Source organism: Apteryx rowi, unplaced genomic scaffold (assembly GCF_003343035.1).
Source record: "Apteryx rowi isolate R43461 unplaced genomic scaffold, aptRow1 scaffold_31, whole genome shotgun sequence".
NCBI classification, from domain to species: domain Eukaryota; kingdom Metazoa; phylum Chordata; class Aves; order Apterygiformes; family Apterygidae; genus Apteryx; species Apteryx rowi.
The window spans coordinates 495,678-512,057 of NW_020449530.1; the positions used below are offsets into that span (position 1 = coordinate 495,678).

The window sequence follows — 16,380 nt, forward strand, 5'->3', positions numbered from 1 at the left end:
CAGGAGCCTGTGCTTGTGAAGCATTGAGGTGCTACTGCACCTGTATAATTCTTGTATAAAGGAACTCTGATTACAAAAGATCCTCTGTTTTTCCTTTATCAGAGATCAGCGGACACTTCTGTTGATTTTAGTGTCCTCACTGGAGACCTCTGTAGATCACAGAACATGTGTTTGGTAGTATTTAGCATTTTTTAATCCTGCAAAAAGTAGCTTTCTTCCGAGCAGTCCAACTGGGTATGATGAAATTAATGTATATTGTATGTATATCAATACTTTCCTTCCAAATAAAATCAAAAAGCCCGTTTTACTTGAAAATCAGAAATGAAGATATTTCATGAAATTGAGAAGAGAAAAATTTACCTACTGCAGAATTCCCTTGGACTTTTCTCAGCCAAATCTCCTAGTTGCTTCCTTACTAARGCAAAATTCCTGGTGTTTTCAGATTGGGCACTTCAGTGATTATGGGGAGGAGGGGAGGGGCTCCAAATGTCACATTCAAATATGTCTCAACTGAAGTTGAAAATCTTACTTCAGTATCCATCTAAAATCATTATTTTATGGTGTAGAGGTTTTGTGTTCTCAGCTTGCATTTTCCCTTTCCTCCCTTCCTCCTGGTTTGATATTAATCTATTGTATAAAGTAAAAGGCAAATGATGTTTCTGATTTTGCAGCATTGTGTATTGTTCAGCTGAAAAGTATTTCCGTTTAGAGATATTGAGCATGTATTTCTCTACTGCAGCTTTTGGTTTCTTTCCCCTTCRTTCTTTCCCTGCATATTTATATATCAGTAATTCATTAAATTGAATACATTAGGAGGAAATAAAGGATGCATCAGGCTTGTTTTGTATGTGGTTTTGTTGTTTTTGACGTTTAACAGGAGAATTGTATGTATAACTGAATACTTTTGATTTTAAAGTGCATTCATACAAACACAATAAGCCTGATACTAGTTTTCATACTCCTGCCAAAGTGGCAAGCCAGTGATTTTAATAATCAGGCTTCACAATGAAGTATTTTCAATCGGTGTGCTGCTCCCCTCCTGTGTCCTGACTTACTGAAGAGATACTAGCTGTTGTTTGCACCTACTGGCTCTCTTCTATTGTTGTTGCTGTAAGTATTATCCTTGTGCAGGACTGTGGTGGGGGTGAAGGTTTTTCTTTTGGAATACAGAAATTAACAACCGCTCATCTTCTGCTTTCATATATATACAACTGGTCTTAAGTGTCTTGGAGAAATACCCAAAATGCAACATGATAGAAAGTTTGATGAATAATTATTCTTTCTTTTCTCGCCCCCTCTTTAGAACAAAGAAAGAATTATGCACGGGACAGTGCCAGCAGCGTATCTGAAACATCGCACTACCATGTGGAGGTGAGAGGAGGAGCAATATACCGATTAGACCTTTCAGTTATATGCACTGATTTTTTGCCAATGTGATTTTTGAGGCTGCATAGGCTTGAAGGCATATTCTTCCAAAACATCCTGCCAGCCTGAGGTCACTTCAGAACAGATTACACTGAAATGTATCAAATTCTATAGCTATGCCATAATGAGCTGAAATTTTCGTGTAGTAGAAAATAAGCAGAGATGTGCGTAGTTTGGCGAACAGACAGAACTTCTCAATGGGATCACAGTTCAGCATGTTATGCTGCCCAGTCTTTGAAGCAGTCTTGTTCTAAGGCTGAGATAGAGCTGAAAAGCTCTGTGCTGTTGGTGAGACACACTGGATGATATTTAAAATGAATATTTTGGCCAGTTATAATCATCAGAGATGCCAGAATGCTTAGAAAGAGCTGAGTGTTAACCCCCTAAAACCTCAGTTAGAGTCTACTAGGTAGCAGTTAAATGTATCCTGCCTGCACAGATTCTTCCCCCATGTGAAATGCAAAATATATGATTTTCTGTCTTAAGCTGCTTTGCAGAATTACTGTATATTGCTGTCACATTCTATCTAGAAGTAGGTATATTTAAACTATCCAGCAAAGTAAGCCTGGGTGCCTGTATGTAGTCTGTTATGCACTTTTGAATGCAATGCTGAGGCATTCTTACTTTGAGATAGGCTTTCTCTTGCTGCTGTCAAACTAAGTACCACTATCATGGGTTAAGCTGACTCTTGCAAGTGCCATAGATTCACAGGTCCTTTTTGCTGAGTTTTAAATTTAGATATAAATTGTTAAATCATGTGCAGAAGAGTCTTAACTTAAGCTGCTTATGTCCTATGATCAGCTTGCAAATGAATTACTTGTGTTGCTTTTGATTGTCTGTGTCTTTACCTATCTTTCATTTCTACATAATGGTTTTGGTACTCTGCTAGCATAAAAATTAGTACTTGTATTTGAAGTGTAAGCATTCCTGTGTGAACAGTCAGTATAGTTTGCTTCTCTTTACTATTTTATATACTTTGATCATATGCAGCTTGTGTCTACTCTCTTGTCCATCATTACTGAAGTGTGCTGTTATCCTCTAATAGAAGAAAGCACACTCAATTCTTTCTATTTCAAGTTATTTAGAAGATAGGTGTGCAGGCATATATTAAAATTGTTTCAGCTTGGAAAAGTGTATCTAGGTCTTAAATAAAAATGTGAAGCTGGATTTTTTGCCTGGATAAAAGTGAAGTAGTTTATGGGTTGTCTTGCATGGTTGACATGTTTGAAGGAGAAATGATCAAAATCATAATGGTAGGGAGACTAGTTCAAGTGATGCCTGTGAGGTGGTCTTTAACTTCTAGACCATTAATTGCCTCTGGAGACCATTCCAGGTTGATAGTGAGCAAAAGTAGGTAATATACTACATTTCTGCTGTGCTCTGTGTGAAACAAGTAACTGGCCTGTCCATAAGGTATCCCAGTCAAATGCAAACCTATCGTGGTTGCCATCAGCATGCCAGCTGGCGGCTCTACAGAGATGGCTATGCTCCAGGTCAGGCGGAGGTGGAGGTACATTGGCAGGGTGTTGCTGGGAAGCTTCTGTTGCTGCTTCCTGCATTCAGCTTGCCAAATGAGACAGGTTTTCACTCCTCAAGAAAGATAATTAATATTCAGGATTTAATTCTAGTTGTGATACCTGAAACATGACAGAATATGCCTAGAAGCCTAACTACTTACTGTAGTGAGAAAATGATAGAGGATGACAAACAGTGAGTTACAAAACTCAGTTGACTTGAAATGACATTATGGACTAAACAACCTCCCCCATGGCTTACTGATAGGGTTGGATAGGGACAGGTAGGATCTGTCATATACATATTTGTCATATACAAAGGTGCTTTTATTCATTTGTATTATTGAATTATTTGTATTCTGTTTCCTGGCAATTTGAATGCTGATACTGCCTAGTGATAAGGAAAAATTAAACTTATTTTTTGTGTCCCTCATTCACTAGCACTTGACCACCTTTGTTTTGGACCGAAAAGAGGCAATGATTACAGTAGACGATGGAATAAGGAAGCTGAAATTGCTGGATGCTAAAGGCAAAGTGTGGACTCAAGATATGATTCTTCAAGTGGATGACAAAGCTGTCAGCTTGGTGGACTTGGAATCAAAGGTAAGATCTGTGAGTGGCAGTCTCATTTCCAGAGAGAGAGAAAAAGGGAACAGGCAGAAAAATGATGTATGTGAGATTTGGTATTTTAATTAGCTTATTATCACTTTCCCGTTTAACTGATGCAGCTTTTCTGAGATCAGGATACTGAATATTAAGGGTTTTTTTCCTCTCTCTCTTCCTGCAGAATGAACTGGAGAATTTTCCTTTAAGCACAATTCAGCATTGCCAAGCTGTGATGAATGCATGCAATTACAATTCTATTCTTGCATTAGTATGTAAAGAACCAACCCAAAACAAGCCAGATTTGCATCTTTTCCAGTGTGATGAGATTAAGGTAAGATAGTAATGGAGATCTGCTATGACTTATTTGAATTGGGGAAATTTTATGAATTGGCAAGTAAAATGGATAAAATCAAATAAACTGATTCATAGAAGATAATTCTATTCTTTTGTGCTGATAAATATGCTTTGTTTAATGTATTTATGATACCAACACTTATAGTATATTAGTAAATGTAGTGTAGTATGTCTTGTAAGATAGGAGTCATCTAACTAAGCTGAATCCTTAGTGCATGTGCAAATATGTCATTACTGTAAATATTGATTCTTGGGCTCTTTAGCGGTTCATTTGGGTTTGCAAATGAGTAAAGCTCTGGAATATGTATATGCTATGCACTCACACTTCTGAAGAAAGTGCTGTAAAATAGTTCGAATTACCTGAAATTTATTTTAGTACCTGGAAAACACTCACCTGAGTCTTGAGCTCTTATCTAGTCCTTCCCTTTTATCTGTTCTTTGTGTGCCTGAGCTATTAAACCTCCTCTTCAGGCCCACCTCACTGTATCTCTGACCTGCAGGAGAGAAAATTGAAAGGAAAATACTATTTGTAAGAAGGGCGAGACAAGGAAAGGGATTATTTGTCTCCGATTTAAAATATTTCCTTCAAACTTCTAGAGTAAACACAATTTTTGAATGTGTTTTGCAATACTTCTCTATTTCTGTGATTGCAAATCTTAATTTCTGTTAATGACACTGTATAATTGGTACTTCTTGAAATTCTGATCAATAATTTCATGGGGTTTTTAAATTCCTTCTTTGTAGTTATTAACTTAAAACAACAAATTGCTAATGATGTTGTATGACTGTTTTGAAATTGGTTCAGTGATAGTGATGTGAAGATGACTGGTTAACTGTGAGACTAGCTGCACTGAATTTGCTGTTGCACTGGAAATTGGGATCTGGGGGAATTCAGGTTGCTGCATGTTAAATAATGCAGGGATCCTGGTTGAAGGCAGATTGGAACCAGTCTCCCAAGGTTGTCTGTTTTCAGGCTCTCCTCTTTTGAAATTATTCCTCTGTATACAAATAAAAATATGGAGCACATAATTCTAACTCTCTAGCTTGAAGTCCAGGATCCCCCATTTCTTCTGGGCTGTTTTTTGAGCCTGTGACCATACCCTAGGCTTTGTGCCTACTCATTGGGCTTAGCTGTTCTTGAGATGTTAGGTCTTTCTTTCTYAACTTCTTCCAGCTTTTGATCAGAAATTATATTGAACCTCAGGAGCCTTTGCAACAAAAATTTAGTCAAAATCAATAATATTTTGACAAATCAATATTTTCTAATTAAAACTTTGTTAAACAATAAATATTAAGAGCATGATTYATGGTCTTCTGTTTTTAAATTCCTCAAATACCCTGAAGTTTATCTATTTATTAATTCTATAAACCTAATATATTCCTGGTCCACATTCTGGGGTATAATACATTATAGCCTGAGAAGTTCCTTAATCCCTTTAGATCCTAAAATCAACAAAGTCTTCTGGTCCCAGCAGAAGTTGTATAGTCCTCCCAACAAGTTACGTATTCCTCCTCCACCATGAGGAGACCTGGATAGAGGTGGGCCTTGTAGAGTGAGCCTGGACACTGACAGATTTGGGCTTTGACAACTTGCGTAGGAAATTACTCTGACAGCTGAAGACATGTAACAGAGCATTCTCAATCCCACAAGAAGCTGTGACCTGTTTAATGCAAGTTCTATTAAAATAATGTTAGACATGTATCAGAATCTTACTTGTGGATCACTGGTGGAGGTAGACTGCAGTTACTGAGAGGCAGGAACCTACAAATTAGGAAACTCTTTGAAAAATTAGTCTTCCACAAAATCAAAGATAAATTAGAGTTCATCTTTATTTCTTAACTCGTAGTAGAAGAAAGTATCCTTTATTTTGCTTATCTGTAATACTGCTACTATCTGTAGTAGTTTCAGTTATGCCTTTCACTGACATGCTTGACAAAAACAAAAATGGTGTATGTGGATGGGAAAAACAGCTTATGCAATAGTTTTTGACTTGAGATAATTACAACTCTTCAGGCAAACTTTCTATGCAGATGACATACTCATCTGAGGATGGCATTTTAGATTGGAACAGTGACAAAATTACCAACTCCCAGACAGTAGCATTGTGTGCCTCTGTGTTCTGTTCAGCATAAAATAATGTATCCCAGAGGTTTAGATACGTGGGTTTGGTAAGAGATTCTGGAATCTAAGGATACTTTAAAAAAGGTGCCTGAAGAGATATTTATTTCACATATCTGGTTAGCTTAGCTGATAACTGATAGTATCTGCCTCTGTCTCTTTAGGCTAGCTTTATTCATGAAGATATTGAAAGTGCAATCAGTGACAGCAAAAGTGGAAAACAGAAGAAAAGGCTTGAAACACTGAGGTAAAAACTTAACTTCCTGTCAGTATGCAAGATTGCCAAATATTGTTACAGTGGTCAGAAGCTTTCCAAGTCTGTCTGCTGTTTTTTGCTCTTTTTGGTAATTAGCAACATACTTCCAAAAACAGCTATAGCAGCCTTGACTTAATTATCTCATGCTTTCTCAGTTTATAACTTCCACTTTTAACTTTTCTAATTCCTCCTTAGTGACTGGAGCAATTGACACATACCAGTTGCCAGAGAATAGTGTTGTATGTCTCAGTTCTGCATATGGGTAAATAAAAATTTAAAACTCCAACAAAAAAATTTAAAACCTCAAGAAATGAGAGGCATAGAGACAAGGGCACAAGTATTTTAGATACTGAATGTTAATGGTAATTTGTTGAAAGGTTAGTATGCAGCTGTGTCTTGAAAGTATCTCTGTAATGCTTAGTTTTGTGGTCTATATGGAAAATCCTCTGTTGTACAAAAATCATTAAGTAAAAATATCATTGTTTTAAAAATGTTTCTAGTTACCTGTTAAAYTCCACTGCACAGCTCATTAAGTTTTCTTATACTGATAGACACTCCTATAAACAACCACAAGCTTAAGTTTACCTATGAGTTTGAAATTAAATAGGTACGCTTTACTGTTTGTGGAGCTGTAAAAAAATCAAGCATAAGCACAAAGGGGTAATCCAGAAGTACTCAAGCACATCGGATGTGCGAGGAAACTAATGAAGTTTAATTGGGGGAAGAATGTAGGTCGGTACATCTGGGGAGAACTAATCTGAGCTATCCATCCCAGAGGACTCTGAGGCCAAGAGCTCAATAGTACATGACCACTTAGTGCTGGTTACTCACTGTAGTATTGTGTATGTGCGGGCATCAGGTCACAGGGAACGACTCCCTTCCAGATGAGTCCGGCATAACTGGTTTGGAGATGTGGCAATAAGCCTGACATTGAATTACCAAGTTACTGCAAGGTTATTGACAAGTTGTAGGAAATGTGGAAATACCAAGAAGGCTGCCCAGGAGACTGGAGGAAGGAACCGAAGGAGATATTTTCTTGTTCAGTGTCCGAAGACAAAATAGCATCTGGTATTTTTGTTGTTGTGGAATGCCATGAATTGAGATGGGGTTGTAAAGGGAAGAATTTAAGCTGAAGATCTTGCTGTTAAATAGGGACATGGGGAAGGGATGGGTGTGTGGATGTGTGGTGGGGGGTAGTTGTAGGGTTTTTTTCCCCCTCTGTTGATATCAAGCTGCAGAATGACTCCAAAGACCTCTTTGATTATGGTATTTAAAACTAGATAGGGCAAAAATACTGGAAAATAGCAGGTGGGAACAGTCATACATTTGCATCAAGATGGGATGAACAGACTGCTGATTTAAAAGGGAGAATCAGCCTGTAAATTTAGTCATTTGTGTTGGCTGAGTTTTAAGAAAAAGTTGGTTGACGATCTGTCAGTCTTAGGAAATAGATAATCAGTTTGTGATGGTGAAATGGTAACTTCTAATGAAGACTTCCAGACAGTACAGAAGTCCAGCCATTAAACTGCATGTGGTGGTTAAAAACAGCACCTACTAAATTTGAGTCACTGAATTTACCTGTCTACCAGTTCTCTAGACATCGTGTTGCACTACTTGGGGATTTCCAGTTGGCTAAGTGGTGGAGGTTTTGGTTTATTGATGTGTATTTTGCTGTTCCCTCCTCAAAGTGGATTTCCCATTATGCCAAATATATTTACATGCCACGGACTCAAGTATTGCTGGCTGTGAAAGTCCATAGGATGCTCAATAGCATGGGTTAGTAGAAAAGGTCCCTGTAAAGCCTTCTTGTCTTCTCTGATTAAGCACTAGAAAATAGAGCGTTTTTGCTTCAAGTGTCACTTCTGGGCTTTCTTCTCTTCCCTTAGGATGATATCCAAAGCTGACAGCACCATCCCTCCACCCCCACGGGCACCTGCCCCTGTCCCACCAGGGACCGTCACCCAGGTGGACGTGCGAAGCCGGGTGGCGGCGTGGTCCGCATGGGCGGCCGAGCAGGGGGAGTGTGAGTATTTCTGAGAGCCAGCTCTTGCGCCGCACGCTGGTAAACGGTTGTTCTGGGAAGTAGGTTTCTGTGATGCCAGATAATAAAAATGATTTGGAAAAACACTTTCAAAAAGACTACAGTAACTGAATCCAGATACAGAAATGGTTTTACTCGGTCGCCCCTCTATCCTTGTTGAGAGGAGACAGGATTATTCTCCCAGTCTAGTTTTAAGTACCCCGGGCCCCCATTGCCTTAGAGAAACAGATCTCTGGAATAAGACCTCTCTGTCATAATCTGTCTTGTCATTTACTCATGCTATCAGTTTTCTGAATTTCTTTTCAGAGCTTCATTTAGTTGTGTTTAGGTGGATAGGGGGGTGGGCTATGGATTTCAACTCAGGCTTTTACATAAACATACTAATGTGCATAGAATTCTGTACTGAGCATAACTCCAGGAATTTGATGATGCTGTGTTTAGTAATTAGGCAAATGCAGGCCAGATATTTCAGACAACTAAAAAATATAATCACCTGGATTAAAAGCTGACTAGAGATCAGCACTATTTATTTTTTTAATTTATCTTCTTAGTGGTCTGTGTGGCTAAACTAGGTCATTGGTTTTTTAAAGTCTCGACCAAGGAATGTGGTAGCATTTTGATTTTTTTTTAATCTGTAATGGAAACCTTTTTCATTTCTTTTCTTTTCTTTTTGAAAAAATAGATTAATGTTCTTTAGAAACAATAAAGCTCCTTTCAGTATAACAGACTGTATTAAAGGAGTAATCTTGGTTCAGGTGAGGCCTTTTCTTTCCTCTTTTTATATAACAGATACTAAAATTTTAGAATTAGATGTCATTAATCATGAAGTTTTAATTGTTTTTGGTTTATTAAGCTATAATATGACTCAGCAAGGTCCAAAACTATGCAGAAAAAACAATTAAAAATATTCAGAGAAACCAGTAACATTCAGAATGTTTTCATCTGCTAACCTACAGCTTTACATCTACCTTGAGTAAAGGCTGTTTTTTTTTCTTTTGTTTGATTTTTGCTCGCTTTAGAAAGATTTTATTTATCAGTGGTCTGTTGGTGACCTGAGTTCCTACAGTTCCTTTTATTCCATTCATGTGGATCTTTCCTACGATATATTTACAAAAATTGCTCCTATTAACAACAGTAGCATTTAGGGTGACTTAAAAATGCAAAACTCAATTTCTCAAGACGTTAACCGTTTGTGTTTTCAAATAAAAAGATACTGACTCTGTCCATTGTTATTTGGAAATACCTGTTTTATTACATTGTTACCTCTTATGTTGATGTGCCAGAGTTGGTCAATCTGCACCAATTCCTACAACTTTTTGCTTATTACCTTTTAATTATAAACTGTCCTCTTTGAACACCGTCTAAAGTCAGAGCTACGCGTTTCTGTCTTGCCTACTTCTGCTGGAGTTGCTTTTAGCATATTTTGCAAAATGGGATAATTTCTCCTTACTTTGTGTTTAGAATCAGCCACTTTCTGCTGTAATCTTTTGATAGAGATCCTGGTATCACATTTATGCATGTGGTTAACTTCATTTATGCAGATAAGTTGACTTATGCATATACCTAAGCATACTTGTAAGGCTTGGCAGGATCAGGCACTACTGTGCAAGTTCTTCAGGTTGTGCAGGGTCCTTTCAGAGGCAATGGTGCAAACAGTTTCATCTGTGGTATGATAGTATGGTTTCAAGCATAAGCGGTGTAGAAAGTCATGGTTTCTATTTCTTCCTATATGGATGTCTTTTTCCCTTCTCCCCTTTTTCCACAGTTGAAAAACAAAGACAGTACCACGACCATGAAGAAACAGCAGAAATGATAGCAGCCAGGATTGACAGAGATGTTGTAAGTGCTATTGCTTAATGTCTGTGAAACATTGCAGTTTTACCTCATGGGAAGACTTTTCCACATATGAAATTCAGTTCCAGATCAAAGCTTTCCAGGCAGACTGTGTTTTGTGTGGTAGACCTAAAAATGAATAGAAAGTGYGTGGTGTGTGTTTTGTTTTGTTTTTAAGATAAGTACAAAATATTGACATTAGTCAAGTTTTCTGTTGTGAAGAACTAGAAATATAAATAGTAATTTTGTGAAGACCAAATTCATCAAGCTRTGCACGTATAAACTTAAATTCCATCAAGTTAGTCAGACTTACCTGGAGTATAAATACATGGTCATTTCCGAAGACCAATGTAGCCATGCACATGCATAACATAACCTTCTCTGACCTGTGAACAACAATATTGAGCAGGTCCCATGATGTACGCGCTGTCGAATACTGCCCTGGTCATCAGTTGTAACTTTCTCCTTTTCTACTCTGATGTTGCCATAACCAACATCAAAGGGTCTTGAGGGAAGCATGCTGAAACCTGCTGAAGTGATATGTGTGTGTGTTTTCCCTAAGGGTGCCACCTTTTCTCCTCCACTTACTCTTTGAAAACAATTCTTCAAAGAGCACTTCTCCTGCAAAATCACATTCTGAATTTCAACAAATACCTTAATACTTTCTACTAAAAGAGATTATCAAGTTGTACCATTTAGGAAAATGCTGTCCTACACAGACAATTTACTAGAACAGATTTTTTTCGTGTGCTTTGAGAGAATGAATGTAATGTGTAGCGTGTATGTGTAGAATGAATGTAATATGTAGAGAATGTGTAGTGTGCGAATGAATGTAACTGAAATCTGAATTTAGTAATCTCAGTGCTTTTAAAAACTTAGTGGTCCTGAGTTTTGAAAAATCTAAGCTTTAAAATGTTACAAATGTGTAAAGTTACATAATGTTTTGTTCACATAATGAATCTAAATATGCAATATTCTAGCACTAACTTTGTACAGAAGCTGCTGGTGTCTGAGAGTCGTTTTGATTCCTAGAGTATTTCTGCTACAGTTTCAGTAAAGAAACTGCTACTTTTCTTTTCTCTCATAGCAAATTCTGAACCATATTTTGGATGACATTGAGTATTTTGTTACCAAACTTCAAAAAGCTGCTGAAGCATTTGCGGAACTTTCAAAGAGGAAGAAAACTAAGAAAAGTAAAAAGAAAGGACCTGGCGGTAGGAGTTCTTACTGCACTAGATTCTGTTTCTTTAAGAATCATTGAAGTAGCTAGTAAATGTGATTTTTTTGTGTGGTGGTGTTTTTTTATTGAGGTAGCGATTTTGTTTCACTTTGAGCAAAAAACATCCAAGGCAGTATATTCTTAGAGAGAACTTGATGAAAAACATTTGTCTGAAATCAGTGGGGAGTGACTGATTAGAAATGTGACTCCAGAATATGGCTCGTTGTAATGGCTCTATATTTACAAAATTCTGTAAGTCAGTAAATGTATTAAGTAGTTGCAACAATTAATATAAATACAAAATACTTAAATATTTAATTTTGTTTATATAAAATATAAAGAATAATCATAAATCCATAATTTATATTTAATGAAGTAAATATAAAACTAAAATATAAATATTTTTGTGTTTAATATATCTGCAATATTTATAGAAATTAAATTTTACATATATATGTATGATTTTTCTCATTTTGTTCACCAGAGGGAGTTCTTACTCTCCGTGCAAAGCCACCACCTACAGATGAGTTTGTTGACTGCTTCCAAAAATTCAAGCATGGCTTCAATCTTGTGGTAAGTAACTGCTAACCTATATGGTTTTGTGAGGCATGCTACAACATTTTTTCCTGGGGTAAATGATGTTGGTATAAGATAATCTTTGTTTTCCCTGCTGCTACAAATTCATTTGTGTGTCAGTTTTGCTGCCTTAGTTTTCCTATGTTTTAAGAGCCCTGTCCATCCCATTGGTATGAAGTGAGGAACTAAAGTGAAGGATGAAGAGGAGGAGGAAGAATGAGAACGAATAATGCAACAGATTTGCTTTGTAGTTATTTTTAAGTTGGGTTTCTTTGGAGATTCCTGATACTCCAGGTGGTGGGAATGTCTTGTTTTTGACTCCCCTGAGGGAACTTCAGAAGTTCATCTGGTCTTTGGGAATGCAGTTATCAAACTATGTCTTCTGTCTAATTTTCCTGGTGCCTTGTCYGTGTAGAGAAATCTGGTGGGCCTGCTGCTACCAACTGCGCAGAGGTGTTCACACCCTTCGGGGAACTGGGAGCCAGGGCCTGTGTTGTCTTGGTCTCTGCTGCCCTTTAAAAAGAAGCAGACCCACAAATATCTTCTTAATAATGTGGATGGACTTGGACATATAATCTCATTTGGTCCTTGGCCAGCGAATAGGAAGATGGCTGAGCTGATAGGTGACTGGTCTTGGCCTTTCCCTTTTTCCTGTCTGTTTGGAGCTGAACCAAGAGCAGCAGTGATGACCTCTGGCCTAGGGTGGCCTTCGGGTCAGCTCTTGGGGGACTGCTCCTTAAAGGCTCTGCACGGTGCTAGTGACTAGGGGATCATATTTCTCCCTCTTTCAGCATCCTTGTTCTTTAAAATCTTTCTACTTGCAAAATGTGAGTTTAAAATATAAAAAGACTTCTAGGAAAGTCTGTTGGGACCACAGGCAGCTCTCTTGCATGTTTGCCAGCTTCACAAGCTGTGGCCTTAAATTAGTTTCATTCAGCTGCACCCATCAGGTTCTCGGTGCTTGTTGCTCTCATTAATCAGGACCTCTCTGGCCCCAGAAGGCTCTGTCCGCATTGCTGCCATGTTATGTGCCCTCAACAAGCAGAGGGACATCTTCAGTGCACTTCCTGCCGGATACTGACTGGCCCTTCCAGTTGCTGTGGGAGCTAGGCCAACAGGGAAATTGGTTATCTTGGTAATAGTGCTTGCAATCTTAAAATGTCTTCATTATTACTTCTTACTGCATTCTGCATTTAATTTAGTTTTTCACCTAAGACTAACCTGTGTACCTTTGAGTCTTTATCTCCTGTGCACTGTGCAAGTATATTGTACTAAATGTTTACAGAGACCAAATAAGTTGCAATACAAGAGGCACAACAGTAATAGGACAGTTGACATTTATCCAGCAAATATCAAGCTGAGGTGTGGGTTTTTTGTTTTTTGTTTTTTGTTTTTTTTTTTTCCCCCTGTTCCCCCTGCCCTGGTTTTAAACATGCTGCTGTTATCTGCTTTGTGGACCTTAAAGAGAAGAAGCATTTCTTGTTTTGGTGCTAAGTAGAATTCAGGACCTGTTTTCTAATGTTATTCTTGAAGAGGTGCACTGTAACAGTGCTTTGCTTCAGCATCATTGCAGGAGTCACAAAATCCTGAAATTTCACTTCCTGGTGCTTTATTTTAAATAAACTAAATAATATAAATAACTAAGTAAAATGAAGAATCTAGTTTAAAAATAAAAGAGGCAGCTGAAAGAATAAGATCCTTGCCAGTTGAATGGAAACTATTTAAAAACACCATACTGGAGACTCACAGAAAATGCCTGCCATCTGTCAAAAAAAAACTTAGAAAGACCAAAAGAAAGTTGGTATGACTGAAGAACAATGTATAGGAAGTTATTAGAAGTAAAAGTACATCCTTCTTATTTCTTCATTTGAAGACACACCCTGGAAAGCTAAATGTAAAAATAGACTAAGGCTGAAAGGAGTGCAAGGAACAGTCTGCAAAATGCAATGAAAGCTAATAATATTTCTTAAAACACATTCTGGTGTGCTTCATGCTTCTGGAGTCTGTCAGGCTAGTGAGTGATCAGTGAATAAAAGGAAACCTCAGAGAAGCTGTAGCAGAGAAAGTATATGAATTTTTTGTGCATATATTTTCTTGGAGGAGCTTGGCAGTGGGCAGTATGTTCCATGTAAACAATGGTGGCATGAAAGAATATCTGTTTCAAGTAATGGAGGGTTAGAGAACAACTAATCAAAATGACAAGAAACAGATCGACAGAAGCCTTGGGAACTTCATCCATTTCTTCCAAAAGCTTGTGGATTAAATCACCGAAGTATACACTGGGGTGTGCGACCTCTCTCAAAACTGCCTTGATTCCAGAGGAAGGGAAGTGGTTAAGGAAATGCCAGTTATCTTTAAATGCTTCCAGGGAGATCTGAGGGACTATGGGCCGGTACCCCTGAGGTCTGTACCTAGATAGTTGGTCTATTAAAAGAAAAAAAAAAATCCCACAGGATAGAATTTCCAGACAGCTCTGTAAATCTGAGAAATATAGAAATACTTCATGATAGCAAACAGTAAAGTGACAGATGAAATTCAGTATTGATGGATATAGTAGTGTCATGTACAGGTGGGAAAATGGATCTAATGTTACATTTAGAACAATAGACTTCAAGCTAACTTCTGCTAGACAGGAACAAAATGTTGGTGTTGTAATACAGATTTTTGTGAGAACATCATCTGTGCTCAATAGTGATCAACCAAACAAATGTTAAGAACCATTAGGAAAGAAAGGAAAAAATGAACAAATAAGGAACATCACTGTGCCATTATGTACACCAGTTTCATTTTGCTCTGTATGGGAATGTAGCAGAACTGAAGAAGGTACAGAGAAGGACAAGAATGCTCCGAGGAATGACTGGATAGACTTCTCTTTAACTTGAAAAATTCTACAAAAAGGGAGACTGTAATAAAGCTCTAAATAATTATGAGCAACACTGGAAAAAGTGAGTAGGGTATGATTGCTCAGTTTTCTTTTAACCCAAGAACTATAAAGTACTCATAAAACTAAAAGGTGACAATCTTCCAAAGGAGATACTTATTTACAAAACATATAATTAAGTTGTGGAACTCCTTGTTTTGCACAACAAGATGCAAAATTTATACAGATTCAAAGTAAGTGGATGAATTTATGGAGCAGAAGAATCCACTGGTGGCTATTAATACAAAATACTACTTCTAGTTCAAACAGCCCCTGAGCTACAAACTACCAGAGGATACAGTAGTTGGGGAAAGATCGCTGTATGCTTGCTCTGTTCTCTTACACTCTTTCCTTCGTACTTGGTCTRAACTAATGTCAGAGACAAACCATTCAGCTTAGACAGACATGTGGTCTGACCTGGCATGGCCATTCTTATGTTAAGTATTTATTGTTATAAAAGTTAACTACTTCTTAAAATATGTTTTCACGTTCCCTCAGGCCAAATTGAAGTTGCATATCCAGAATCCTAGTGCAGCTGAATTGGTTCATTTTCTCTTTACACCACTACATATGGTAAGGTTTTATAACTCTTTTCAATGTTTTCCTTCAGAACTCTTGTATTTATATGCTCTATAACCTTTGCAAGGATAACAAGTTTGAAATGATGTGTCCCTGGACAATAACTAAGGAGAAATGTGTGTATCAGAGGATGATGAACTTTTTAGAAAATAAATATATCCTTTTCTGCATGTATTCCCATCTATTAAATATATTTATTTAAATCATCCTTAGCTTTGTGTGTGTTAAGGTTTGTCATTATCATTTCTAATTAACAATAAAAAATGGAAATAATTGCTTAGTTTACATAGTGCATAAGGAGCATTGGAAGCATAGCCATTTGTTTATTTAATGGAAGTAAGTGTTTTATGATCAGTAGAGTAAGTTGAATAGCGTTGTCAAAAGTGGGTCTAAATGTAAGATCGTAGGTGACTAGAACAGCAGTTCTGCAGTGAATGGTTTTAGTTCATCCTTAGGACATTAGGACACACTGTTAGCTTCTCAGAGGTTGCCTTCCCCCCATTTTGGTAATAAATGTTTCCTAGCATCACTATAGATGCTTTATATTCAGATGAACTTTATGACTGATGATATGGATGATCTTTCTATTATTTTAATATCGGGACTTAGGTGGTGCAGACAACAGGAGGTCCAGAGCTTGCTAGTACAGTACTCAGCCCCCTCCTAACGAAGGATACTATAGACTTCCTGCGATTTACCGTCACCAGTGAAGAAGGGCAGTTGTGGATGTCGTTGGGTGACACATGGACTAAAGCTAGGTGAGAAAAAGTCTTCGCATATTTTAGAGATGATCTCAACTCAAGTTTATTAGTGTGGTCTTAACCAGATTATCTACTATCAGCAAACTTCATATTAGTTTGGTGTGCTCCTTGGAATTCTTCTTTGAAGTTTTTGGAAAGGAACCCTTTGATTCAGTGGGATTTTGGAGAGTTTTGGTT

At 37.5% G+C, this 16,380-nt stretch overlaps 1 protein-coding gene across 2 annotated transcripts in view; it reads left to right on the forward strand.

The window, feature by feature from the left end:
• Positions 1 to 16,380, forward strand: part of EPS8 (epidermal growth factor receptor pathway substrate 8) — a 55,383-nt gene that overhangs the window by 10,240 nt on the left and 28,763 nt on the right. For both annotated transcript variants that reach the window (XM_026070380.1, XM_026070379.1), the window contains 10 exons: positions 1,304 to 1,371; positions 3,381 to 3,542; positions 3,727 to 3,876; positions 6,183 to 6,265; positions 8,161 to 8,297; positions 10,081 to 10,154; positions 11,236 to 11,362; positions 11,852 to 11,940; positions 15,362 to 15,436; positions 16,052 to 16,200. In XM_026070380.1, the coding sequence (XP_025926165.1) occupies positions 1,304 to 1,371; positions 3,381 to 3,542; positions 3,727 to 3,876; positions 6,183 to 6,265; positions 8,161 to 8,297; positions 10,081 to 10,154; positions 11,236 to 11,362; positions 11,852 to 11,940; positions 15,362 to 15,436; positions 16,052 to 16,200 (1,114 nt within the window). The remainder of the gene's footprint in view (positions 1 to 1,303; positions 1,372 to 3,380; positions 3,543 to 3,726; positions 3,877 to 6,182; positions 6,266 to 8,160; positions 8,298 to 10,080; positions 10,155 to 11,235; positions 11,363 to 11,851; positions 11,941 to 15,361; positions 15,437 to 16,051; positions 16,201 to 16,380) is intronic.